The sequence below is a fragment of the Oratosquilla oratoria genome, chromosome 44 (assembly GCF_046742065.1).
Source record: "Oratosquilla oratoria isolate Oo_2021 chromosome 44, ASM4674206v1, whole genome shotgun sequence".
In the NCBI taxonomy this organism is placed as follows: Eukaryota; Metazoa; Arthropoda; class Malacostraca; order Stomatopoda; family Squillidae; genus Oratosquilla; species Oratosquilla oratoria.
In genome coordinates, this window is record NC_134820.1 from 29050837 (window position 1) to 29078656 (window position 27820).

A 27820-nucleotide genomic window follows, 5' to 3' on the forward strand; every position below is an offset into this window, starting at 1 on the left:
CCACGTGTCATATGTGTTTGTGTTCACTTTATGTATCACTCATGCCCCTGAAAACGATTCCTGGACAGGAATCGAAACGTACCAAGAGAATAGTGACTAACCACTGCGCCATCAAGAGAGATGTTATATATATATATATATATATATATATATATATATATATATATATATATACATACATATACAGTATATATACATGCATGCACATTCGAAACTGAGTTTGAACCCGCTTGTGACATTTTCGTCAATGTGTGGAACAAATGCATATCATTCCTAGGTGACCACATGCTCTCATAAACCAGCAGTTTGATTTCTGAGTGTCACATTAATCTACGAGTAAATTAACATTATAATGTTTGTCTTTGTGTGCTTCTTATCTGCATGGGTCAGTGTAGAGACTGATAATGATAAAGCAAATACCTAAGCATTTGTTTTTTTAATTCGACCTTGTTATGGACGGAAAGGTTTCCCGTCGGCCTCCGTTTTTACAATAAATCATTGTAATATTGGTTAGTTAGAAAGGAGTATTAAGAAGAGACGAAAATAACTTTCCATTTGCATATTTATTTTGAGTCGTCACATCTCGCTTGGCTGAACGTGCTGAACAGAAAGGATACAGCAATAATAAGAACGTTTCGACCATCAAGTGTCGTAAAAAAGAAGAAAAAAAAGATTTTTTTTTTTTTTTTTTAGCAACCCCGTAAAGAGAGAGAGAGAGAGAGCAGTGACTGTGTGGTTAATGAGCGTTAATCTTTGGCGATTTTGGATGAACGAAAGAATTTGAAGATCGTCGTGTCATTTGTTTAGTCGATGTTGCCAGAAGGGTTGGCCATCCATGGCAATATTTCATGCCAATGTGTTTGTGTGTTACTGTGGTTCTCAAATTAACTCTTTCCTTATTTCTTTCCCTCTCGTATGTGTGTGTAAATATTGTATATTCATCTCTTGTAAATTTTACTGTTGAGAGATTGCCACCTATCCTCATGTGAAACCAGGTTTCATAACTCTTGCGGGTCTGAGGGAAAGGGGCAACTCCTCGACAGCTGATAGAGGAAACTATGCTGCTCGTCGCATTCCATACAACCGGATTCCTTTCCTAGGAATCCATGGGAAAACGTAAACAACAAACATTCATTCTCTCTCCCCGTCTCTCTCATCAATATGGCGTGCTATCTGTCCCGGTAACCACTAGGAAATGATGTTAAGTATAAAGAAACATTAATTTGTTTTGCAACGACGGTTCATCGTTTTGAACAAATGTTTGTTCATCGTGTACGGGTGTTCAAGTGTTCAATTGTTCATTAAGAAGTGTTTCTTCGTCGTTCTGGGGCGGGGACCATACCACTTCGAGAACAAGAATGTCCTCGAGAGGAATGTATCCAATTGTCGGTCTTCGACTTGGTTCTTCATCTTGGCCTGTGACTCTTTCTTTTTAATTTTTATTCTTTTTATTCAATTTATTATTTTATTTTATTTTTTTGTCTTTTCGTTTTAACTGTGACCTTTCTGTCGTCGCTCTCTCTCCTTGTCAGTGACCTGTGGAGTCAGCATCAAGCGTCGAAGTGTTCTTCCCTGTAGGTAGGTAAAGAATTGGGGATCAGTTATTGATTCTCGGTACACACACACACACACACACACACACACACACACACACACACACACACACACACACACACACACACACACACGCCTATACGTACTTATGAACATTCATGAAAAGAGTTCTTCGAGGATTTAATAGGAGGGTAAGTATTACAATGCGTTTATTTCACATGTGATTGGCTAAGCTGGTGTGACAACAGGAGTGAACAAAGACTTTCTTTGCTTCTTCGTGACAAAGCTCACGAGAGAGTCGAAGTCTTTGTCGCTCATTTACTCGACTGTGTGTGTGTGTGTGTGTGTGTGTGTGTGTGTGAGGATGCCAGACGCTCTGGTACTCATTACAGGACTCGAACCAAGTACACAGGCTACCTGATCCAGCCCCCAACCCTCCCCGTCACGGAGCACCAATGTATGTGTGTGATTACCAACTTGTATTTACCTAATTTTAGTATACAGGAGATATACAACGCCAGTAAGTCCTGTGTGTTTGTATGTGTGTACATTTATAAGCCTACGTGTATGTATACATTTATAAACCTATTTGTATATGTGTGTGGATCTATTTGCCTATTTCAGCATGTGACCTCGATCACTCTCCAGAAACTTACAAAACGATGTTGGTCAAAGACGTCCGGAACTCACCAGTGAAACATAGATCCGGTGGTATGAGTGTGAAGCTTAGGGCAATGAGACTGGTACATCTCCACCTTGGCGATGTTATCCTGGACCTCAGGGGCGAAGAGGTCACAGCCTCCGTCTCCTCCAGCTATCCAGGAGGTGGCGAAGAGCTCTGGGTCGTAGTAGACGCACTTGTTGGGGCCTTGGAGGTCTCCGGTGAGTTCTCCGTCGCGAGCACCGCACAAGCCACCGACAGTGTAATGATCCAGCTACAGAAAACGGAAGGGAAAACAAAGTATTTTAGTATTTCGTCGCCAATGACCAGAGCTTCTGTTCAAAACACTTCTCTGGTGTCCAGTGATATTCTTCACGAGTGGTGTGGTGGGATCTATGGTGTTGACGAGTTAAACACCATGTAAGGACGGAGGCTTTATTTGTACGACGTTTGGCTTATTACAGCTTTTTTATGTACTTGAGAAAGTTGTAATTAGCGAAACGTCGTACAAATACAATAAAGGCTCCGTCCTCATATGGTGTTTAACTCGTCAGTCTTGTCGGCAACTGCTACTTTCATGAAAGTCTGTGGTGTTGCAACCTGGTCAACTACTACTGAACCTTCTAGCATTGATGTGTATACATAATGTTTACAATTCAGCTGCCGGGCCCTGCTGTGGAAGTACTGTGTCTCGCTGCATTGTCTCCGACCCAAGGAGTGTGGCGGGATGAAGGGATGACCCTTCATCCACGAGTTGCTAAGAAGTTAAGGGCAACAAATGGGTAATTGGGTTGTTGTAGAGTGGGTGTATGGTTTGACTTGGGCATTACCTTTATAAAGGAGAAAACCCTTTTGGTATGTATACATGTTGATACATTATGACAAGTTGAGTAAAAGTTGGAAGAAGAAGCGTAGAGCGAAACCGGTCGGGAATAAACCCGGAACTCAGATATAGACCCGTGTCTTCTTCTTCTTCCAGTTTTCTCAATGTGTACATGTATGGCTGCCGGTTACGGTGTTTCTTCAGTAGCTTTGGCTGTCTTACCCTGACGACAATGTGAGAGTCTTTCATCGCGACGGAAAGGATATCGGGGAACTCGATGTAAGTCTCCTCCTTGTATACTTCGACGATGAACTGAGTCTTCCCGTTGTGTTGAATCACTTCACGATCCTGGCTCATGATCACTGGCTTGCCGTTCACCTGCAGAAGAAGGAAGATCACGATCACTGGGGAGTTTTCTTCGTCTTGGTTCTCAGAAAGTAAAGTTTTCAGATTCTATATTTTTGGGGTATATAGGAAAAAAAAAGAAGAAAAAAAAATCGACCTCTGGGACTTTGGTTGAAGCATCCTGCCAACACGTGTTTGAAAAATGAGATTTCCTTTGCGTAAAAGGTTAGGAAATACAATATTCATACATACATGACACACACACACACACACACACACACACACACATATATATATATACACATACATATTCTTTTAGGTTGAGGTGGCGTTTTGCAATTACACGTTCACTACACCTTTCTCACATTTGTATCAAAGTAAACCTTTATATATATATCTTCATGGTTTCTTTGTTCCATCATCTCCTTACTTTCTACGTCTATCCATTCTTCCCCAGTCCCTGTCTCAAGTCTCAAGTCACCAGAGCCCCTATTACCTATCATTTAGCCTTCTTGAGTGGTGATGTTTACAATTATGCATTCAAGCAAAAATGTAAGACGTCTTGGGTGGTCGGAACGTTCCCCCTCCGCATTGTCTTAAATTATTTGTCCAGGAACAAACAAGAAAACCAGTATTTCACCCTCATACTATACAACACATTATGGAAGACTGCATTGTACACAATCACGCATGGGAACAACACAATATACATAAAGGATTTGTGGGGGGAAAACAACGTTTTCACCCTCATACTATACAACACATTATGGAAGACTGCATTGTAGACAACCACGCACGCCAACAACACAATATACATAAGGGATTTGTGGGGGGAAACAACGTTCCTAGACGAGGCGGTCCTCAGGGAAACGGGACTGCTCGGCCGGGCATTTTAGGGAACAAGGACAGCAACAAAAACAATGAGGGAACGAAAACATCAACAACAACCAACACTTTTCCACTGTACCTTGATTTCCTTTGCAGTAATGTCTGCGACGATTCCACCATGAGGGTTGATGAACCGCAGCTGAGTTCCTGGCTCCGGATATTCGGCGTAGCGGTGGAGCAGCATCCAGTTCTCGAAGTGATCCACATCCATCGTGAGAACTTGCCAACAAAGGCTCTTCTCGTGTGGGTAATCGAGGCCATCGAAGGTCACGATCTGTGGGGCGTCACAGACAGCGTGAGTTCTTCATAGATTGAAAGAGCACCAGTTCGTTCATCAAATTAGCCAAGAGAAAGAAACATTCGTGTTTCTGCAGAGTATTGGCTGAGGAGTTTGATATATGACAGAGGTCCTGTTAGAGTGTGATAGCTTACACATCTAGGGAAAATGTTTCCACATGGGAGGAATGGTGAAGGATACAGTGTATTAACCTGAGACATTCCCAAATGGATCATGGATCAAATTTGGACTTATTTTGAGATAGTGGAGAATTGACTTGACAGGAGATACATGGGAATGAATGGCAAATGTTGGTTAATACTTCATAAATCTAATAATTTTGTATTTATTTATTACCATAAGGTATTTAAGAGGCTAAGGTGTACATTACCATCTGTCATCTTAATGCCCAGAAACGAAGGAAATTAAATTAGTTTCGTTTGGCAATCCTACTCATAAAAGGAAGTCCCTAGGTGACTTGCACTTTACATACGTTCAAAATTGAAAAAAAACACACACACAACATTCATAATTGGAAAGAACACACATTTTTTCATTTTTTTTTTTTACAAACCATTCATAATTGCAAAGAACACACGAAAATTATTGGATTTTTTTTTTTTTAACTTACGTGATGGTCATAGACGTGGCACTCATCATGGAGAAGAGGTATGTCATAGTCAGTGTGATGGTAGTCGTGGTCGAAGGTGACGTAAGCATCGATCATCTTGGGTATATGGAGATGATCGATCACGGACACTTCTGTGGGTTTGTGTGTCCAGACGGTCCACAAGTTAGTGTCGAGGGACCTACAATAAAAAAATGTCTTGCAGTGCTCGGGATGGACTGCAGAGGGACGCGAGAGGACAGGGAGGGCATTACAGTGCAATAAAAACAGTTCTAAAGCACTGAATCCCTGCTTTCTGCAGCAGCATCCCATAAAAATGGGGCATACCTACATCAGTGTATAATAAAAAAAAAAGGCCTTGCAGTGTTCGGGATGGACTGCAGAGGGACGCGAGAGCGCAGGGAGGGCATTGCAGTGCAATAAAAAACAGTTCTAAAGCACTGAATCTCTGCTTTCCGCAGCAGCATCCCATAAAAAGGGGCATACTTACATCAGTGTACAAAATTCAATGCACTTTTATGGCAAATGGGTGATGAAAGGAAGACATGAGTGAAATAGCAAGAGAGGACCACCTAACTCACTTAAAAAACATTTATTCTATTTTATTTAATTAGTTAAAGAGGTTAATTTCTATTATTCCACAGGTAGGTCCTTGTCTTAAGGAAACTGCTTAAGTAAAAGTTAAACAAATTGATACCTCGACGGTGAAAAAAATGTGGTTAAGGCACAACCCCTTTGATAATGAATCGTCGATGAACAGCTAACCTTGTGGCATCGATGGAGACGTGTCCTGGAGTATTTTTGGCTCCACAGTAATTGATGGTCACGTGTGGGAACAGAAGAGAGCGTAGACAGTCATCCACAAGGTAAGTTAGCTTCATCAATGGTGAGCAAGCCATCTGCAACAGCCAGGGGACGAGGGGATTGTGTTAGACTTACAGAAGCAACAGCGGAAGGGTTTTATTTCATAAGTACTTATATTGTAGGTTCAACAATACTTATATGCAGGAAGGTTATATTTGATCCCAGTACTGACCAATTCCTCATTCCAAGTGATCGAAATTTCGGCTTTGTCGTATACAGCTTGGATGTGCTCGTGGACCTCGATGTCCTTGGGGCAGAAGTCTTCGGAGTTCAGCGTCGACAGAATGGTGTCCTTTCGCTCCTGGCTCATGTTCATGTAAACCTGTGGAGAACCGCAATGTTTAGCTTCCAAAGACTCAAGGGGGAAATTCTGTCACACTTTGTCACAGGGCGGTCGGTCATCCTCCTCGGCACGACTTCTGTGTCACGTGATCAGGACGGACCTTACTTACAACGGAACAATAGCCAATGCATTTCCTCTCTTTAGCCTCATTTTTGGATCTCTTCTGTTTATCTTTGCTCCCTTCACACCTATGACAGGAATGGCATATGGGCAACAAAACTGAACAGGAAATATAGTCACATCTAAGCCGATTCCATTAGAACAATCCTCAAACTTTTCCATCTAACGCAGAGGTTCCCAACCGGTGTGCCGCGGCACCAAAGATTGCCATGAGATCAACTGAGGGTGTCGCCAAAATTGAGGGCAAAATTAATTTTCCTATTACCGACTCTCTCCTCTCTGTCATTCATTTTTGTTCATTAAGGCAGCATCAGTGTAAATATGAGTATTTTCAAATTATCCAGGGACAAAATTTTGTTACACTGATGTTGAATCAACAAAATACTGACAAACTACAATTTAGATTTTCTAATAAGGGTGGCGGGGACTTCCGAAAGGCTTGGCAAGGATGCCTCAAGCCAGAAAAGGTTAGGAACCACTGGTCTAACGGACCCCTTTCAAATTTGCTGGTACTCGGCGGAACCCCCAACGGAAAAAGATTTTGACAGACTCAAAAAGATTTAAGAATAACCGTCACCAACAAATACAGTATATAGTTGTACACTCATACAGTCCCTCTCCTCAAATGCAAAAAGATTTCGTCACTTTTATATTTCATTTGATTAATTCCTGTTCAAATAAATAGTTATATATATTTTTTTTGCCACGGAACCCTTGAAAGGTCTTCACGGAACACTTGGGGTTCTGCGGAACAGGGTTTGAGAACCACTGCATTAGAATATACTAATACTCTTTCTCTTCATCCCATCATTCATCTTTTACTCTACTTACTTCGGTCTGTACTACAGAAGGCCCGCTGCAGCTCGTTCCTTCACGGATCTCCAGACTCCACTTGCTCTTGAGGTCGTGAGAAAGAATGTCGGAAAGATCAACCAAATGAGAACTGTAAGGTCGTGAGGATTGCACGTCAACGCACATCTGGTGGAGAAGAGAAAGATTATTATTATTATTAATATTATTATTATTATTATTATTATTATTATTATTATTATTATTATTATTATTATTATTATTATTATTATTATTATTATTATTATTATGTTATTATTATTATTATTATTTGCTGAAGTCGTGCACAATGTTATTTTAAGATTCCTTCAACCAGGGATGTTCTGTATGTTAACGCAATCAAAGAACTAGATTTGGGTAATCGTCAGTCTCATCCACAGGAAATAGTAAAATTGAATCCTATTGTCTTCATGCGTTGCATGGGGGGAATGCAATAACAAAAAATTCTCGTAGGGCAGTGGAACAAACGCTTACCTTGTATTCTGTCTCGACATCACTGCCCTTGAGGAAGGTGGCCTGCATCTTGGATATCATTTTGCTTAGTCCTCCTCTCAGGTCGCCTGCGGTCCAGGTCAAGATAGCTCCATATTTATGGATCTCTTCCCCAGTGAAATCAACCATCAAACTCACAGACGTAGCACCTGAAACTGGAGAGAGAGAACGAAATAGTTTAGGCTTCGTTTGCAAGCGACACCTGAGGTACTGGTAACGGTTTTTGCGTTCTGAACGAAGTAAAGAGGTGGTGAGTGAGGACATTGGGTGCTTACCTCCCATCTGTTCATTGTGCTCCTGCATCTTAGCCAAAGTCTCCTGAGAAGAGTCTTTGATGCTGTACTGAGCGCCGCTTAAGTCTTCAACTTCGAGATTTTCCTCCTGAGTTCGAGAAAAAAAAAGAGTTTAACTTGGACCTGGTGAATGAAGCTTTGACAATGTGATAAGGGAGGCTGGGGACATATTAGATTAAGGGAAGAGAAAGCTGGAGGGACATGTATATAAACAAAGAAATTATATATATATATATATATATATATATATATATATATATATATATATATATATATATATATATACACACACACATATGTTGAGGAATGGACGACAAAATGAGTGGCAGGGTGGTGAGATAAACACCGAGAATCGTTGAAGTTTTATTAACTGACGTTTTATTAGCTGAGGAAGTTCTGTTAAGAGCGAAACGTCAGTTAATAAAACTTCAACGATTCTCGGTGTTTATCTCACCACCCTGCCACTCATATATATATATATATATATATATATATATATATATATATATATATATATATATATATATATATATATATATATATTATTTTGTGTGGGGGTAGTAGTAAGGAATGGACAATCAGAACACGATGGAATGAGGATCCAGCAAAAATAACCAAAATTTTGATCAAAAGAGCTCTGAAGGGTCAAATAATGTTCCTACATACCCATCTGTCAAACCTCACAAACAAAACATTAGTCCTGGAACTACACACAGCTTGTATAGCAATATCTCCTTTCTTAATGACCTTAGTAAGGCTAAACTATTTCTGGAAAGTCACCAGTTAAATGGAAATCACGTCAATCCGTCAAATATCACTAACAAAACATTACTCCTAGAACTATTCACACATTGTATGGCAATATCTCCCTTCTAAATGATCTTGGTAAGGTTAAACTACCTCTGGAAAGTCACCAGTTACATGGAAATCACGTCTATCCGTCAAATATCACTAACAAAACATTAGTCCTAGGACTACGTATAACCTTCGTAACGGTGTCTTCTTAGGTCTAAGATACTTTTATTTCCTGGAAAGGACTCAATTACCTGGAACTCCTGTCCATAATCGTAGTCACCGCCCGACTGCTGAGAGAACTGGCCGGTTTCTTGGCCCTCCTGGCCGATCTGTGTAACCTTTTCCTTATTTTCCGACACAGCTGAGTGAAACAAGAGAAAGACACATAATTAGCTGGGTCATGGATAGCTAGCAGATCGTTACAAGGCACTTCCCTCCTCGTCTTTGAAAGATTTTTCTCATAAAAAAAAAAAAAAATGGAATTAAATGAGACGAGTGATTATAGCATTCAGGCACTGGTTTGATCAAGAAGCTGTGTTGTGGCTATCAAAGACAACATTTAATGGTGAAGAATTGGGAGGAGGGTGATGTGTGTGTGTGTGTGGTGGTGGGGAGGGTCGCGATCGACGCCGCATCAGACGACTCTGTTTTACAGTTTCCAGGAATGTTTTTACAAAAGCAACGACTTACCCAGAGTGAAGAAGATAGTGACGGTGTCAGTCTTGGAGACTCCAGGGTCATAATTAAGACTATATCCATGGTACTGGAGTGTTGAGGCCAATGCGGAACGGTACAGATAGTGAGGGGGTCTGTCAAAAAATGAGTTATGGAGACGTAAGTACAGTTGCCAGCATAGTGGACGGTTTGAATAAACACTGTGGTGACAGCCATCTTTTCAAAATGTCTTAATCGCCACTTCATTAATTATTTCTTCTTGTTTAATACAACTTTCATAGCCTAAGTACAATTCGACTTAATGAGGCAAGTAGCGAGTGAGATGCCTTTTTCATTACTAGTTGGCTTTAGCAAGGTGGTATCATTTCTTCAAAGCAAACTCTAAGGTTAAGAAATCGTAAAATGTAGGAGCTTGAGTTGACGAACGCAGTTACAGCTCTAGATCAGCGTTTCTCAATCAGGGTTCGAACCCGGAACCCTAAGGTTCCGCAAAAAGGTCCCTAAGGGTTCCGCGAGAACAAGTGAGATGAGCTAACGCACTTTTGTTTTTTTATTTAATCACATATACGTAATATAAATAAACACGCACGGCATAATCTTGGTTATTGCAATAATGTAATATAGACATCGTCCTATTTAACCTATTATTACGATGAAAATAAAATGAGAAAGATATGGTATGTGTGTTTTTTCTCAGGGGTTCCTTGAGACATACCATTTATTTCAAAGGTTACGCAAGGGTAAAAAGGTTGAGAAACGCTACTCTAGAGAATGCTTTTTCGATGTACAACACTCAGTTATTCAATACTCACGCTAAGAGGAACTCGACGATGGAAGGTAGGTTTAAGGGTGATTCTGTGTCACCTTGCCAATCAAGGCTAAGGGCCAAGCCTGTGTGAAGGTAGCCAAGGTCAAGATGGTCCTGTTAGGGTTGAAATGAGAATTACACGAAGAAAAGTTATCTAATCAACCATCTCAATTAAAACAACAGATCAGAACTCGTAGTAAAGGAGTTTAATTGGACAAATTTAGACTAGGCAAAAACTGGTTTACCAATCGGGTGATTAACGAATTGAATAGACGAACAACACAAAGAAAGGGAATCTACTCAACCATTTCAATTAAAACAACAGAACATAGCTCGTAATAATGGATTTCAATTAGACAATTTTAGATTTAAGTAGGAAATAGGCAAGAACTACTTTACCAGTAGAGTGATTAACGAATTAAATAGACGAACTACACGAAGAAAGGGAATCTGATTAACCATTTCAATTAAAACAACAGAGCAGAGCTCGTAGTAATGGATTTAAATTGGACAAATTTAGGTTTAAGAAGGAAATAGGGAAGAACTGGTTTACCCAATAGAGTGATTAACGGGTGGAATAGACACTAAACGTACAACAAGGTGGATCAAATAAGATAATTTTTCATGACCGTCGCGAACAGGACTCGAACGTACCGCTCAGGGGCCAGCAAAACACTGTACAGTGCTTTAACCCTCTCGACTACTGAGAATAGATGTTCGAAAAAAAAAAAGACTGAGTAAACACGATTCACAAATTGAAATGCAAAACGCAGACTTGTGTGGTTTACATGCAAAAGCTTAATTACTGACAACGTTATGTTCTGTTCCGGCCATAGAAGACCAATGAGGTCATTGAAAGCGACGCGAGAAGTTTCTCGAAGTCTGTGACGACAAATCTCGCGACGCCAACACTCTCCCGATCTCACGGATACTCACCTCGAAGAGCTTCTTGTGTTCCTTGATTATCTTGAAGTCCTCATGTGCGGAGAGTTCGATGTTGGGTACCAAGTCACTCCTCACAGTGAAGGGATGGTTGTAATGTCTCACGAGGTGCATCTAAGGCATTTGAAAAGAAATTTCATCAGAAGCTGTTTGAATCATTATGCCAGGTATGGTTACAAATACTTCCAGCAGATGTAGTCGGAGACATGTACTGTATATGTGCATGTGTGTGTGCTCGCGTGTGTGTGTGTGTGTGCATGTGTTTTTTCACTACGGTCTTGGACCACGTGCTGGACTCGTGATGGTAGCTGTCACTCTCCAGCATGAGAGTTCAGAGTTAGCATGTAGACCGAACTATGGCCGATGCTTTCAAGCCATGAACGGGGCTCGATCTCAGGTGTGTGTGTATGTGTGTGTGTGTGTGTGTGTTGTGTGTGCGTGCTGTGTGTGTATGTATGTGTGTATTATACATGCACCGTACATCACAACACAGAAACACGGCAGCCACCGATAGACTTCCGCTCGCCAAAGAAACGTACCTTCTCGTCGGCCACAGGGCTCAAGGCGAGCTTGATTTCCTTTCCATGGTTGCGAAGACTAGCTTCTGCCTTCAAGGGCAAGTTAACTTCTTGTGCGAGTTCGATGCCCGAAGAGACGGCCTTGGCCTTCCATGGCACCGCCACTTGCGACCTTACCTGGACCTTGAGGCTCGCGCTGAGAATAGAGAACGAAAGTCAATGAGAAGCACATGAAGAACTTTGGGACCTGTATCCTGAAGCTCGTGCTGAGGATACAGAACGAAAGTTAATGAGAAGCACATGAAGAACTATGGGAGGAGAGTGACTTGCTCCAGAGAGGAAGAATGGGGTTCGAAGTGTGTACGTGTGCGCGCATGTGCGTAAATGTGTGTTTACGTGTGTACGTAAATGTGTCTGTGTACGTACGTGTGTGTGTGTGTGAGAGTGTTACAAAATTGCGTGCTATTGAAGGCGATCATCTAGTGAAAATAGATATATAGAAGTAAACAAACAAGTAATTTGAAAATGCAACAGTTGTGAGTTCGTTTGAGTAGAAATGGGTTCGGTTACCGTTACACTATTTTGTTTTTCGAATTTTCAAATTACTCTTGCGTCATATATTGAGAAGCTGAATGACAAACATAGAGAATCTAAACCTATATAAATGTTAGACACGTTACTGAAGATGTTCTTAGGGAAGTCTAGAGCACTGTAAGCGAAATCATCTACCAACTATTCAAATTTACATAATTCGACAAGGATTGGCCCCAGTGTGAAGCGGGTATTTGAGATATGCAAAGTCACACACACTTCGTGTGAGGGTATAATGGAGAAGTACTGTGATTACTTACAAAATGTCTGCCCTGAGTGACACGGAGACATCCTCAGCTGCATTCACCTCGAATTGTCCCTTAGTGTGAAGGAAGATGGGCGTGGAAGCCTACGAGAGAAGAACAGGGCGTTATTTTGTACTCTGTGCAGCTGAACAAGTTTACATGAGAATCGAGTTGAGGCCCGTAAAACATGTGGACCTGGGCGCAGACCAATGGACCAAATAGACTATTTTAACCCTTTGAATACGATGACGTCGACGTAGGCGTCATGAAGACGCCAGCTTCGGCTTTCTGATTATATCTATTTTGTAGTTATAGCTGAGTGACCCTCTTATTCTGTGAACAGGCTTGATCACTTTTTCAGTGGTTGCAAACATTCTGGGTGAAAGAGAACGAATATAACAACTGTAAATTTATATTTTATAATGCGCGTATTGTGATGCATCATCGTACGTCAGGCAGCTAATGCGCGCGCGAATATTTGACTCGTATTGTCGTAGTTCATTGGTCCGCGCTGAGGCGAAGATATCGTACGGGGCATCGGTTCAATTCCTGCCAAGGATAGTTATTCATTCATTCAACTAAACGATATCTCCAGACAAATAAGAAGAAGCAATCATGACCAGGGCTTCATGAACCTACCGTTCCGATGAAGGCTAAACCGATATCGGTTGGGAAGGCCACGAAGAGTTCAGATGGGTTGAGGTACTTGGGGACGTTCCAGGCGGGAGGTATCATTGGAAGACGCGCCATCTTGTCCGCATGCTCTCCCGTCATGAAAATTCGCTTCATATTGTAGAAGAGTCTCGCAGCCAGGATGAACTTCTTGTCGTGCTCAGGCTCCTTTGATTCCTGGTACTCGAAGTGAGTGGACTCGTCCATGCGGAGATCCATCTGTGAGAAGGAATTCAGGTGTCACATAATGAGGATAACTGAGAATTACCGCGTGTTGAGTGGCAATGTAACGTATATGTAATATTACTATACCATGTACCATGTGTGCATCTCCCTTATAACAGGTTTGATGTTCATTTATGCAATGACTTCTGTATGGCAACATTACATGGGCCCATGCTCTCGCCTAACGGTTTAATTTCCTCAGTAGCCGGCTGGTATGTGTGCATTAGGTACTTCTGCGGCTCTGTCATTGATCAGCTAGAATGGAACTTCTTTTACAGTCCGGTGTATTCTTCCGCCCTCTTCAACCTCCCTAACTCTGCACATGTATTCCGAGGTAATGGTCATCACTGTACCACTTACTAATAGTACTTCTATTTCTAATGCTACTACTAAGCCCCTAAATCAGGAGTTCTGAATCTGTTTTCTCATGTATCCTGTACTTATGCATTGCTATTCTTTACCCTACTTTCTTATTTCCCTTACATGTGCTATATGATTTTTATTCTTATAAAGGAAGCAGTGTAGTAACACGAAGTAACATTTCAAACGTAGTAACATTTCAGGATTATAACAACGATTACTCACTCCATCCCACTTATCTCAACTGTGGCACCTCGAAATGGCAACATGAGGAAAAGTGCTGCCACGTGCCATAAGATTTATTCAGATCGTTGTTACAGCCCTAAAAAGTGATGATACAACTTCCTTTACTATAAAGAATTACACATGGATGGGAAATGACAGAAGTATGTACTAAGGTAGTTTTGACAGATGGCTAGTAGTATATCACGACGTATTCCACGTCCTGAACGGTCTCCATGGAGCGCACAGACTGTTATATCTTTCGGTTTGTGGCCCCGTTTGTAAAACCCAGTTTCCTCCACATCCCGTGGGGTCCAAAGACTCCAGGCTGAGAACCGTTGTTCTAAATGGTTTGTCGAACTCAGTGGAGCTGTGGCAAGCCTACAACATCTACTTCGTCTTGGAACGGGAACTACGGTGATGATGAACGCTACATCTAAACAGGAGACTTCACTGACGGGAGACTTACCAAGGCTTGGGAATACATGTTGAAGGCGCGTCGAGCGGTGGCGTCCTTTGGATCCACGTGTCCTCTTCCAGTCTTCGTCGGGAACAAGTCGTCAATATGACCGTCTAAGATAACCTGAAAAAAGAGAGTTGCAAGATCATTAAAGATGCCTAGGATCCCTGACCTGTTTGTAGACTTCATTCTTTTATTTTGCAGGAATAGCAAATGTTATAGAAATTATAGTTACGGCAATCAAAAACGAAAATTAGTATTACTTGCGATGCAGTAAACTGAACAATGGATTCTATTTGATGGTGTATCTACAAAATCAAGGATTCTCGTTCTCATAATCACAATGTAATATAATACTCAAACACACAGAGAGGAATATTTGGCAGAGGCTGTAGGAATAGATAGCTATAGTGGTCTAATTTGGAAGGCATCGATCTAATAAAACAAGTTGAAACATAGCCGGTCTCTATCATCAAGCAAGGTAGTAAGGTTCAATATATTTATTGGTAGAAAGAGGAATATTAAAATCTACTGCTAAAGAGGAAGATCTTTTTTTCTTCAAGGTAATCAAAGAAAATAAATCTAATGATTTCACAGAAGATGATGCACACGTGGTTACTTCAACAACGATGTTTCAGAAGCCGTTAATTAATGTAGTAGACGAACAAAAACCAAACGCTATGAAGACACAAACTGAATGTCGAGTAAATCATTAGTGAGGCAGAATGAATCTCCAACGAAGAGACGAGTGCCAAAACGACGAAGCACAAACAGCCTCAGAGGAAAGTTTCTATCTATCTATTTATATACCAAGGGATTCTCCACCCTTATAAGGGAGGTAGCCGGTCAAGGCACACACACACTCCCACCCACTACACTCCCATCAATCACCCTTGTTACCCCCTCATTTTAGCTCCTCGTGGATGAACGGGCCGTTCGTTTTTCCCGTCCGTCGTCGGCGGCGGTGCATCGTAGTCCTATGATACCACGCTTCCTCCTATTTATGGTGTCTGAGATGGCGAGGAAAAAGGTCAACTTAGAAGAATTCGTCTCACCGTCCCTCGTCCTCTCCCGTGCATCCAGTGCCCGTTATGCCCCAGAAAGCTCTACACCAGAATTGGACTACACAGCCATCTCAGACACCATAAATAGGAGAAAGCGTCATGCCCCAGAAAGCTTTTTCCCGCCCACAACCCGGGTAAGAAGTAATGTAGCAAGACACATTACATCCACATCAGGACCGCTTCACGTACATGGCGACACCTTCCTCTTCGTCCCTTCATGAGGAAAACAGAGATAAAGGGGAATGAAAACCCTTTGGGATGTGTCAAAATATCATCCAGACACAACCATTCAGGGGGAGGAACGGCACGTTTCACGCGCAAATCCTTCCGGGGGTGTCATCAACGGCCAGTCTGAGAATACGAAGCATTTTGAGGGCTTACCTCCAAGAGTAAGTTCAGGTAGCTGCCCTGCTGAGCAATGAGGACGTTGTAAATATGGACAGGGATGTAACTCTTGACAGTGTGTGTCCAAGCCGAGTTCATGACGATTCCGGTCTGGAAAATATGGTAAATGAGAGATTTAAGGAATGTAGCAAAGACGATATGTAGTGAAAGTTAAAACTGATTAGCACTCTTTTTTGAGTGAAGATGAGTCTCCGATCATAAAAAAATAAATAAATACACCATGAATCTCGTACTTATGGGTGTCATTGAATACATTGTATAGGGTATACAAATTTTTAAGAACTCAAAATGTATCTTTTCTTAAAAAAAAAAAAAAAATGTAGATCATAACCTGGCTCTAGTTCTTGAATAAAAAAAAAGTATATATCTACTTAGGGAAAAAATACTAAATATTCTTGAATTAAAAAAAATGTACTTAGGGGAAAAATACTAAATGTAGAACGCTTGTCTGTGATGAAGATATCATTTGAAAGGTGACTCACCTCGATGCCTTCCATGTACGCCGACAGCAGAGTTGTCATGGTGAAGCGCTGCGAGGGTGGGAAGTGTTTCGTCATTGGCTGCACATGTGTTGCGCGCTGGCGACTGAGACAGAACGTGGTTTATTAGAGACGACAGTGGACGCGTGGGTACTATCAAGAAGCAGAATTTATTCCCCAAGATTATATCGATATGCAAATACAATTCCCGTGGCTGAACATTGGATCTGTTTCCCTAGACGGTAGCTGTTTTAATTTTTTTTTTTTTTTGTAAATAGAGTTTTATATAAAAAAGAAGAATCGATATTGTGTGGGCTTAGCACTTGATGAATTATTCTGCTACTGGTTATGGAGTACTAATGCAGACTAGTGCTACTTTAAGATGATTGCACCCTAAGGGTACTCACAGAGAAAAATGGAGAGATCGATGGTGGGAATAACGCTGAGAGACCAAAAGAGAGCAAGTTGGGTGAGAGAACAGACTAGAGTGAAAGATATTGTGATGGCGGTAAAAGAGAGGAAGTGGAATTGGGCAGCTAAGTTAGTGAGAACGACTGATGAGCGATGGAGTGTGTTACTGAGTGGACGCCGTGAGATAGGGAGCGTGGAAGAGGGAGACCAGACAGAAGGTGGAGAGACGTGATAGAGAAGTTTGGAGGAGTGAAGTGGCAGAGGTTGGCACGGTCGTGCGAATCCTGGAATGTTATGAAAGAGGCCTTTGTTCAGCAGTGGACTCAGGATGGCTGATTTGATTTGATTTGATTTGAAGGATACTCACAGGAGAGCAAATCCTTCACCCTCCCGCTCGGCTACGCTGTTAATTAAGTGGCTGATGAAGGACTGCATCTGTCTGGAAGAGTCCTTCCAGGAAGCAATAGCGAGGCGATGCCACCAAGCAGTGTCAGGTTTCCATGACAACAAAGAACCGATGGCCGCGATTCGAACTGCGTGGTGGTCGCCTTGGTTCTCGAACACGGGCATCATGAGAGAGTAGATCTACGGAAAAACGAAAAGAAAGTGTCATGTTCGAGATAGCATATATACATATATAAATATATATATATGTATATATATATATATACATATATATATATATATATATATGTATATATATAATTTTTATGACAGTTGCATGCAGGATTCGAACCCACTGCTATCGGCCACTTGTATGATACCTTCACAGAGCCTTAGCCCACTATCGGATTGATGTCGCTGTTACTAGCGAATTTCTCTCATATATATATATATATATATATATATATATATATATATATATATATGTATATATAAATGCAGAATATATATAATATAGTTAAAGTAAAGACATATGCAGTTAATCCTTTTTCGTCATGCTCACCCTTTCGATCGTGTCACCATTGGCGGGCGTGTTAAAGGCCTGCAGAGCATAACAGGCCAGGCTTCGAACTCTGTCGTCAGTTTCACTAATGCCGAGGATGATGGGCTTGAGAATGTCGATCTTTCGGTCCGTAGACATCATCGTCAAGGCGTGAATGTAGACCATCTTGTGCCCGACATCATGGGCTTCCTGCTCAGAAAAAAACCAACAACTTAAGTTTGAAGAGTACCACATGAAGGCCATTTTTGTTATAAAAGATGCCGTGCTTTAAGAGATTTTCAGCTGGAACTTAGACCATCACAGTGATCCCAAATAGAGTATAGGTTTCGCTTCATCTGTATAAGGTGGAATTTTCCTTTCAGTCAAGAACATGGAGGCGTAATGTACTGTACGATTCAGACATAAAGGATGTTTAGATACTGTTTGTCTTCCAAGCCATCCATTCATCAGATTCATTACGGATTCTTGTAGAAGATTTCATGACTTTGTACCCTCCTTTTCTCACCCGGCCACATAAACCCATTATAATGATATCTCACCCAGTAGGCTATTTTGGAATCACTGACGGATCTTTACTAAGTAGAGCGGAGTGCATTTGTTTAAGGTCACGTCATTTAGGGTTTATGAAATTCAGTGCACTTTTGCTACAGGCATATGTCCAGGAAGGATATGACTGTACAAAGAAACCTATCGTTGTAAGGGGGAAAACTGACCTTTAATCCATTCTCTATGATGGGCAAGAAACGGTCGAGGACCCACGCGGCGTCGCAGTCGTTGGAACCCAGGAGTTCACTCGGGTGATTATCGGGAGCTTGGAATGATAGACATAACCGGTTCACGGCGGACCCCAGGTTAAGAATCAGGGAAGAGGTCAGCTGGAATTCGTCGTTCAAGTTCATTCCTTCAAGAGCTTCCTGGAAAAAGTGGGACGCAGAGGCATGTGTTAGATTCCTGGGTATAATTTTCAGTAGGATTAGACTTCAGATAGTGATAAGGGTCCTCATTTTTGCTCAGATCTTCGAGAGTTTCCTGGAAAAAGTGGGACGCAAGAGCAAGAACCAGGTTCCCGAGGAAAACTCTCAGTAGGTTTAGACTTAAAGTAGGTTTATAAACAAAAGGAAATGTAGTAGACTCTCAAGGCAATAGTCAGGAACCCGAAGAAAATTCTTTAATAGGATCAGACTCATACTAATAGAAATGCAGAAGACTCTCTCAGGGCAAGAAAGATTTTTGAAGAAAATTCTTAGTAGGGTCAGACTCAAATTAATAGAAATATAAAGACTCTCTCAGGGCAAGAAAGATTCTTGAAGAAAATTCTTAGTAAGGTCAGACTCAAATTAATAGAAATGCAGGAGACTCAGGGCAAGAAAGATTCTTGAAGAAAATTCTTAGTAGGGTCAGACTCAAATTAATAGAAATGTAGGAGGCTCTCTCGGGGTAAGAATAATTCTTGAAGAAAATTCTAGGCAGGATTAGACATAAACTAGTCGAAATGAAGGGAACTTACGAAGAGGGTGGGTAAGGAGTGTTTTGGCATTGTGAGACTCTCAGTGAAGGCCATGAAGACTTCTGCGGCTCTTTCGGTTCCAATGGCGTGGTTCTTGATCTGAGCCATCAAGACCTGGACTGCAGCATTTGTTCCAGCCTTGGCCATGATGTCAATCATCATTTCTCTGAGGAAAAGAGTATTCTCTTTAATGTTGGCTTCTCTCTCTCTCTCTCTCTCTCTCTCTTTTTCTTTCCCTTTCTCTCCATCCCTCCCTCACTTCATCTCTCTCTTCTTCTGCACACACACACACACACACACACACACACACACACACACACACACACACACACACACACACACATTCACAGTCTCTATCATCAAATGCTTACACTCGTAATGCTTACACATAGAGGTATGGATATTGTTGAATATGTATATTTTCACCTCTACAGTGCAAATAAATGACTTACCTTCTGAAATAGTCGTCATCGTTAGCAACATCGTAGGAATTGAAGATGTCATTAAGATGTACGTAATCCATCATTCTTGCCAGGTTCGTGAGAACATCCATGCGGCCAGCAATGTCGATGTTGTGAACATTATCGGCTGACAGCTCTCCCAAAAGACTTTGGAAAATTCCCTAGGGAGTGGGGGATTAAAGAAAAGTATAATTTCACACTGTTAACTCAACTTCCAGTATTGTGTATCACGATGACTTGGGATGTGTACATAAAAATATGTTGTTTTGTATCATAGGGTGTACTCACTACGACTTGCGGGATGTTATTGACCAACATTTCATTGGGCAATCCGGAAGCGATGAAACCGAGATGAAGGGCTGAAGGATTCTCGGGCTGCGGAGAACGAAGAGAGTGTCACAAGAAAAGAATAATTTGTTGAAGTTGTCTAGCTATATTCTTCCCTCACATACATATTCTCAAAATATACAAAACGGAAGTATTTTCCCCTTACTTCCTCATGTTGGACATTTTGCACGAATTTGTGTTCCGGGTCATCGTCGGTGTGCAAAGGCGAGTCGACTTCGTACACGAAGGAATTCACTTCACGGACCTCCTCCGGAATATGGAGGGGTTCGCCAGTGTATCGCACCGCCTTCAACTCCAAGGTCTGTAGTAACAGGCAGGAGAAACGGGGATTAGAATAAACTGCCCTCCGCTTTTGGTCCAAAGCCCTCTTGTATCCTACAAAAGAATCTCACACGTTTTTGCTGAGCCCGAGACACAGTGTTCGTCTACCCACCTGGTTGGTGATCGTCCTGATCTTCTCGGTCTCGTAACCCAGAGGGTTCATGAGGACATTGCCTTCGACCTCGACTCTCTCAATACGGAGGGCCTCGGAGGCACCTCGGAGGTAGAAGGAACCCGTAGAGGAACGGCTCAGGAGAGTACCACATTGTGAGGACGCCAACTTACAGTTGATCCCATGACCATAGTTCTGTGGGAGAAAGTTGGAGTGACTTAGTGGCTATGACCTCTGGCAATGCATTAGATGAAGGTTTTCCTCTGGGTGTGGAGGAGATGTTTATCATCAGTCTAAAACTTCTTTTGACACAAGTCCTTTGCCTCAACTCTTTCGTGACTGTTCTACGTGATGCTTAAAGTGGCTAAAACCAGAAAACGTTCTGGAGGCCAGAACTTCCCTGGGGGGTGGGGGGGAGTCTTCGAATAAAATTACCTGGAGTTTGACGGTTGATGCGCACTTGTCGAAGTTAACGGCCTTTGAAAGAACGTAGACGTCGTTCCCGAGTGCAGGGGCTTTCAAATCTTCGGCATGTCCTCCCTTTGCTCCACCTTTGGAGCCCTTGCCCCCGTGACCGCCTTTACCCTTAGCCTTCAGCTCGGCAGAAGGATGACCTTGGTACTGTACGTCTTCTTCCACGGTTTCCTCAAAGTGAGCAATGTGTTCCTCCTTTAGGTAGTCGGGGAGTTTGGTCAGAACGTACCTGTGAATGAAAACCTTCATTGTATGTATGTATATATATATATGTATATATATATATATATATATATATATATATATATATATATATATATATATATGCACAAATTTCACAAGTCACACGCGAATCACAAATATGCAGAGTCCACTAGGAAAAGGAAAAACACACGTAGTCCGAGCGCTTTCGTGATATATTCACATTATCAAGGAGTACAGAAAGATGAGAACAAAAAATGGAGATACAGAGTATAAGTAGGACAAGAGAGACATTTACCCTCCTCTCCGAAGCCTGAAAGCTCAGGTTGGGCCACTCGGTGAGGTCGTGGAAACATATTACTATTACATTAACTTTTAAAATATGTACTATTTATATTACTGACAATATATGGATCTAATTTATATAATCCTAAACTATTATTAATGAGTTGGTCATAATTGCATTTGATAATTCCTGACTCTATGATATTTCTTTCTGTTATATTCTTACATTGTATAATTTTTGAAGCATTTTTCCAGTCAATAGGATGGTCAAATTCACAAACATGTTTAAAAAGTGCACTAGATTCTTGGCCCTTTTTTATGCTGTTTTTATGCTGTTTAATCCTAACCTCTAATTCTTTTCCTGTTTGACCTACATAATATTTGTCACATTTACTACAAGGTATTTTATATACTACGTGTGTTTTTCCTTTTCCTAGTGGACTCTGCATATATATATATATACATAATATGATTAAACACGCACGACATATTCTCGGTTATTGTAATAATGTAAAATAGACATCATCCTATCTAACCTATTATTACGATGAAAATGAAATGAGAAAGATATGGTAAATGTTTTTTTTTTTCTATTTTGCGCAGGGGTTCCTTGAGACATGCAATTTATTTTAAAGGTTACGCAAGGGTAAAAAGGTTGAGAAACGTTGTGTTAGAGGGTCGTGCTTGATGTTGAAACTAAAGGAGCCACAAACATGTTGCAACTTGTTCCTACAAAGTTCTTGCCTGGTGGAGGCTGGATAAAAGAGTTGAAATTTCTTGCAAATAATACTCCCAGACTCGTATCACAAATTCCCCACGTGAGACGCAACTTAGACGTAAGATGATGAGGACGACAATGGAAATAAGCGTTCATGCTTTTTGTGTTATCCTCGGCAATTTACATTTATTATTTCGAACTATGTGTTCTTGTCATTATTTGCACTTCATGTACATTGATTTATTGCCAAATAAAGTCTATCTATCTATCTATCTATCTATCTATGTCCATGTAAACACCTATAAGACTACAGGATGCCAAGAACGGTAACACTTTACCACTCGCTGCAGGTAGTGATATCTTGACCAATGGTGATATTAAAAAAAACAAAAAACAAAAAAAAAACTAAACTTAAACATATGTCACATAAGGTCTCTTAGCATCGAAGAGACAAATTGAGAACTTACCAGAAACATGGCAACAGGGACAGCTACTCACCGGTTTTCACAATCTCCGGCCAGACCCTCTTCTAAAACGGTGACGGATGGGTTGTGGAAAGACTGTGTTTGGAGCAGACCCTCATTCTGGGTTCCCACAAGAAGCTCGTGCTTCCGGAGAGGCTTGACAGTGAAGAGGGTGGCTGCCGCTTTACGGATGTTGGTGATCCAGTAGGGTTCGTCTTTGGATACTGTGAGACCATCCGTCTAAGAAAAAACATAGAAATAATATCAGTAATAATGATGATAGAAACACTATTACTACTACTACTACTAATATTGATAATGATGATGATGAAGATAATAATAATAATAATAATAATGATACTAATGATAATTAGAATAATAATGATAATGATAATAATAATAATATTAATAATGATATTAATAATATTAAAAATAATGATAATAATATTAATGATAATAATAATGATAATAATAATGATAATAATAATAATAATAATAATAATAATAATAATAATAATAATAATAAAGAAATAGTAATAATGATAATAATAATAATAATAACAATGATAATATCTTGCAGTTTAAGAAAAAAAAAAAACGCTCAAAAATGAAAAGATGAAAAATTCCTGTACCATGCACAAAAATGCTTCTAAGAGAGTCTCGAGCAAGTCACCGCTTCCTCTGTGGTTAGAAAATTAATTTTCAAACAGTTGACACTCACCCCTCTGATCAGGAAGGGCTTCTGTAGGATTTCATCGTAAACAGAAGGCTCGTAGCTGAGCTCCATAGGGGCTCTTGGGTCGCAGTTGATTTCGCCATTCATGTCAGCAACCTCAATGTTTGTCATCTGAAAGAAATTTCCACCGTTAGGCGAAAGAAAGGATCACGGGCCTTCTTCATATTGATTATATCAACTGGTGAATTGGGATAAAATCTTCAGTTAGCGAACAAGGAATTCTTCAAGTTTTTATTGTGATTTTGTGCAGATTTTACCTGCGCTAAGATATCATCCCCTTGGGGTTGGATGGTGATGGAGGCTCGGACGGCCGCGCCTGCGTACTGGCGATGGAGCTCAGGGATGCCAGTCGCCATGCGAGCTTCGTAACGGTATTCATACTCCAAGCCTCGTTGGAGTGCGCCGGCCAAGCCTGCGAATAATAAAAGAAATCGAAGGAAAGATTATTCACTAATTCCTGTGCCGTCTGTGGTATAGTGTAATTGGCATAGGACTAATGTAAGCTAGTGCAAGGGCGGAGTGTTGCGTGTGACGTACCCGACCCCCAGACGCTTCCCAGTACAAGGACTCTTTCATACATCTAACAAAGACTCCCTTCATTTCTGTGTGCTTACAGCATCTAGCACCTTCGCCCACGGGCAGTTGCTCGGTAAACCCCTCGGGTACTTGACGTGCCCCCTCACTACGCATAACCTACCGATTAATAAACCCACGAACCGTACAACCTGTTTCACTGCTGCCCCTGCAACAATGCTTGCAACCACAGTCGAAATTAAAGTATGCACTTAATAGATGTGTTTACAGATTCGGTTTTGGGGTTTACAACTTGGGAAGGAAAATACCTTGGTTGAGCAGTGATACCTTCGTGGTAAACAATGTCATTTAATTCAGTACATCTCCACTTAGGTACAATGACGTCATGAGGCGTGAGCGGGTACACAAGGGTGCCAGCGTTGGCATCTTGATTATATATATATATATATATATATATATATATATATATATATATATTTTGTAGTTGTGCATGAGTTAACCCCGGATTCTGTGAACTGGTTTGATCAAGTTTTCTGTGTTTATTATTACTCAGTACAAGAGAACGAGTAATACAGCAGTGACTTTATATTTTATGATGCGAGTAGTGTGATGCATCGTACATATGGCAGCCGATGCTGAGCGCAAGAATTTGGCTCGTACTGAAGTGGTTAATCCATGAACTTAATTATTTCCCAAATGACATTATTGTTTTTCTTGCTTATTATTCTGTTCAAGTATATCTCTGTCAACCGGGTAAAACTAACAATATCTCCAAAACAACAAAGGACCTGAAATATTGACTCGAAAGAGGCCACGAATGGGTTGTATCATTCATAGCAGTAAAGAGGATTGACCAATCAGCGAGTAGCATGAGGGAAACATTAAGGTGATGGCACACTAAGAACATGAGAACATAAAGAATGAAGGAGACTGCAAGAGACCATAGGGCCTACACTAGGCAGCTCCGTATCCATCACCACCTGTCATCCCCATCCATAAAGTTGTCTAATCGTTTCTTAAAACAACTGATAGTTTCAGCGCTTACTACATGGTTACTAAGTTTATTCTATTCGTCAGCCACCCTATTAGTAAACCAATTCTTGCCTATTTCCTTTTTAAATCTAAATTTGTCCAGTTTATAACCATTACTGCGAGTCCTGCCCTGTTGTTTTAATATGGTGACCTTGTTTGCATCACCCTTGTTAAAGCCTTTGATCCACTTGAACACCTCTATTAGATCACTCTGCACTCTGCGTCTTTCCAGAGTGTGTAAGCTAAGGTGCCTAAGCCTCTCTTCGTAAGGCAAATTTCTGAGTCCATGTATCATTTCTGAGTCCATGTATCATTTTACAAGATAGCATGCTACTTCTTTTTGCTACTTCGTTTGAGTAGAAATGACTTCAGTTCCAATATTCTAGACTTCCGTAAGAACATCTAAACAATGTGTCTAACATTCGTATTTTAGGTTTAACTTCTCTTAGTTCGCCATTTAGCTTCTCACTGTATGACGCAAAAGTAATTTGACATTTGGAAATTTGGAAAACAAAAGATCGTAACCAAAGTCGTCTCTACTCAAACGAAGTAGTCAAAACCAAGTAGCTTGCTGGCGCAAAATGCCTACTGTGTCGCTACCATTACCCCAGGCGGTTAGAAAAGGAAACTAAAGTCGACTTAAGAAATAGCAAACCATCGTTCAGAGGATGATATGCAAGTCATCCTATATCAATAAAAATATTATAGTTTATCAATAAAAAGATAAACATAAAAAGTTAACTGATAGAAAAATTTCGTGACACAAAACATGTCATGCAACTCCACTAGTTTACCGAGAATTTATGGTGCAGTGTACCTTGCATCAGAAAAAATATATTCCAAGATACAAATACTAAAACTTCGTACAATTCGAGAATAAGAAATGAAGACACAAGAATAATGAGTATGATTCTGAAGATGAAAAAATTACTTGTGGGTTATCAGTTGCCATTTTTAACAAGTGTAGATTATATAATTTAAGAAAAATACTATATTTTTACACGCTTGTATGTGTGAAAAAATTGAAAAATTCATTTAAAAATTGGTTAGGTTAGGTCAGGTTAGGTTAGCCTGTAGAAAAAGTAAGTTTTGTTAAAAAAAAAAGCATCACAAATTATCAAAACCTAACCTAACCTAACCTAACTTGACCTAGGGAGCCACACCTAACCTAACCTTGTGGATTATCTGTCAAAACGTAAATTAAAAGTGGCGACAGATAAGCCGCAAGTACCAAACACAGGTGAATCATATGACCCTAGTAGCTCAGAGAAGAAAACCAAAATGACACAGCAACGCTGACTGAGAATATCGTTTCCTTAAAATCGATGAAATACGCAAATATAATCAAGTTCCAGGACTGTATGAGCCGAAAATAGGAAGACAAATATGTTGCGGTTACTGATCTGGTAGTATGAAAGGGAGTTTTGCTAAGCCACTGTTATCTACGCTTATCTCTACATACAGTACACTTGTCTGTATTGGTTTGAAACTACAAGGAAATTACTTTGTTCATTTGTATCAGCCTCACTATTTGTAGCTCGTTTGTCTCTTCCGTCATTTGAATAAACTCTATTGAATATCTGAAGAGTTAATGTTGACAATAACGGGCAGTAGATTACATGTAAAAGCATATATAGTTCACTAATGACAAATCTCCCTATAGAATCACTTCACAGCCAATAAACGACCGTATTTGGAAAGTTAGGACACCAAAAACAGTAACTGAAAAATATCAGCTAGATTATGTCATCTTAAACGGTCCCAAGAGTCCAAGACTATATACATATCCATTTAGCAAAACTATGTGGAATGTATATATTGAAACTGGGCAACGTCAACAAGAAATTAATAGAAACTATCGGGCATGAAAAGTGTCTCTTTTTACATCGGAGGAAACAGGAACTTCAGTTCACCTTCTACCGATGGAAGTAGCCCATCACATTAGAAAGATTTTTCCTTCCAAATCAACCTTAACTTCGTTCGCAAGGATGTGTACAGAGTCTTAAACCCATTCACATGAACACACAGTGTCTGCTGACACAAGGGAGAATATTGTTCAGTGACGAACTCACGGTCTTTGTATGCAGACAAACAAGTGTTCGCGCCTGTCTGAACATAAAGACAGTGGATCTGTCACCGAGAACAACAGTCTCTCTCGTGTTTGCAAACACTGTGTGTCTATGTGAATAGAGATTCACTACATCCCTCTGGAGGGACCAAAGTCTTACGTACCCAGGAAGGCCAGCAGGAGGAGGGAAGTTCTCATGGTGTTGGTGAATCAGTGCCACAAGATCCCCGACAAAGACCGCGAGACTGTGGACCTCTATATATACCAAGGCTGAGAGATGTACACTCGACTGATAACAGCAGCAATCTATGGGTGCTTAGTAACACACGTGATAACCTGGAACGTTGGAAGCGGAAATCTTGAGGGTTTGTGAAGAAGAGATATGCCCACTGACGATGATAATTAATCCGTAAAAACCTCCACGTAAAATCAGGTGACCACTGGAACGATGCCAGATGAACAAAGATCCCGAAGATTTTTTTCTTATGCGTTTCTGTTGCAATATGGCAACGCCTATAATTCCTAGTCACTTCAGTATTGTGATGATCTGCGTAGTTTTTAATGTTTCAAACAAAAGGCGATTTCCTTCATACATTTTAGGTTT

At 40.7% G+C, this 27820-nt stretch overlaps 1 protein-coding gene across 1 annotated transcript; it reads right to left on the reverse strand.

Moving 5' to 3' along the window:
* Positions 1-544: 544 nt before the first annotated feature.
* On the reverse strand, positions 545-27556 carry LOC143022406 (hemolymph clottable protein-like). Its single transcript, XM_076180576.1, has 33 exons — positions 27381-27556; positions 23840-23994; positions 23568-23693; positions 22881-23086; positions 21140-21407; positions 20705-20899; positions 20417-20572; positions 20212-20298; positions 19915-20084; positions 19463-19628; positions 18669-18869; positions 17956-18144; positions 17377-17594; positions 16602-16704; positions 16096-16209; positions 14660-14773; positions 13351-13602; positions 12727-12815; positions 11897-12071; positions 11352-11471; positions 10420-10529; positions 9623-9741; positions 9184-9293; positions 8120-8225; positions 7827-7999; positions 7335-7481; positions 6213-6362; positions 5942-6075; positions 5180-5357; positions 4351-4545; positions 3261-3416; positions 2245-2489; positions 545-1572 (listed from the first exon to the last, which is right to left on the reverse strand). Exons 1-33 carry the CDS (start codon positions 27412-27414, stop codon positions 1551-1553), a joined length of 4983 nt encoding a protein of 1660 aa, XP_076036691.1. The 5' UTR covers positions 27415-27556; the 3' UTR covers positions 545-1550.
* Between the last annotated feature and the right edge of the window lie 264 nt (positions 27557-27820).

Bases quoted from the DNA above. Each gene is read 5' to 3' on its own strand.
- LOC143022406 (XM_076180576.1), bottom strand. From the start codon at position 27,414: ATGAGAACTTCCCTCCTCCTGCTGGCCTTCCTGG. The intron at 21,408-22,880 runs GTGAGTAGCTGT...TTTCATTCACAG, and splicing joins GCCGGAGATTGTGAAAACCG to GTACGTTCTGACCAAACTCC. The intron at 20,900-21,139 runs GTAATTTTATTC...TTTCTCCCACAG, and splicing joins CATCAACCGTCAAACTCCAG to AACTATGGTCATGGGATCAA.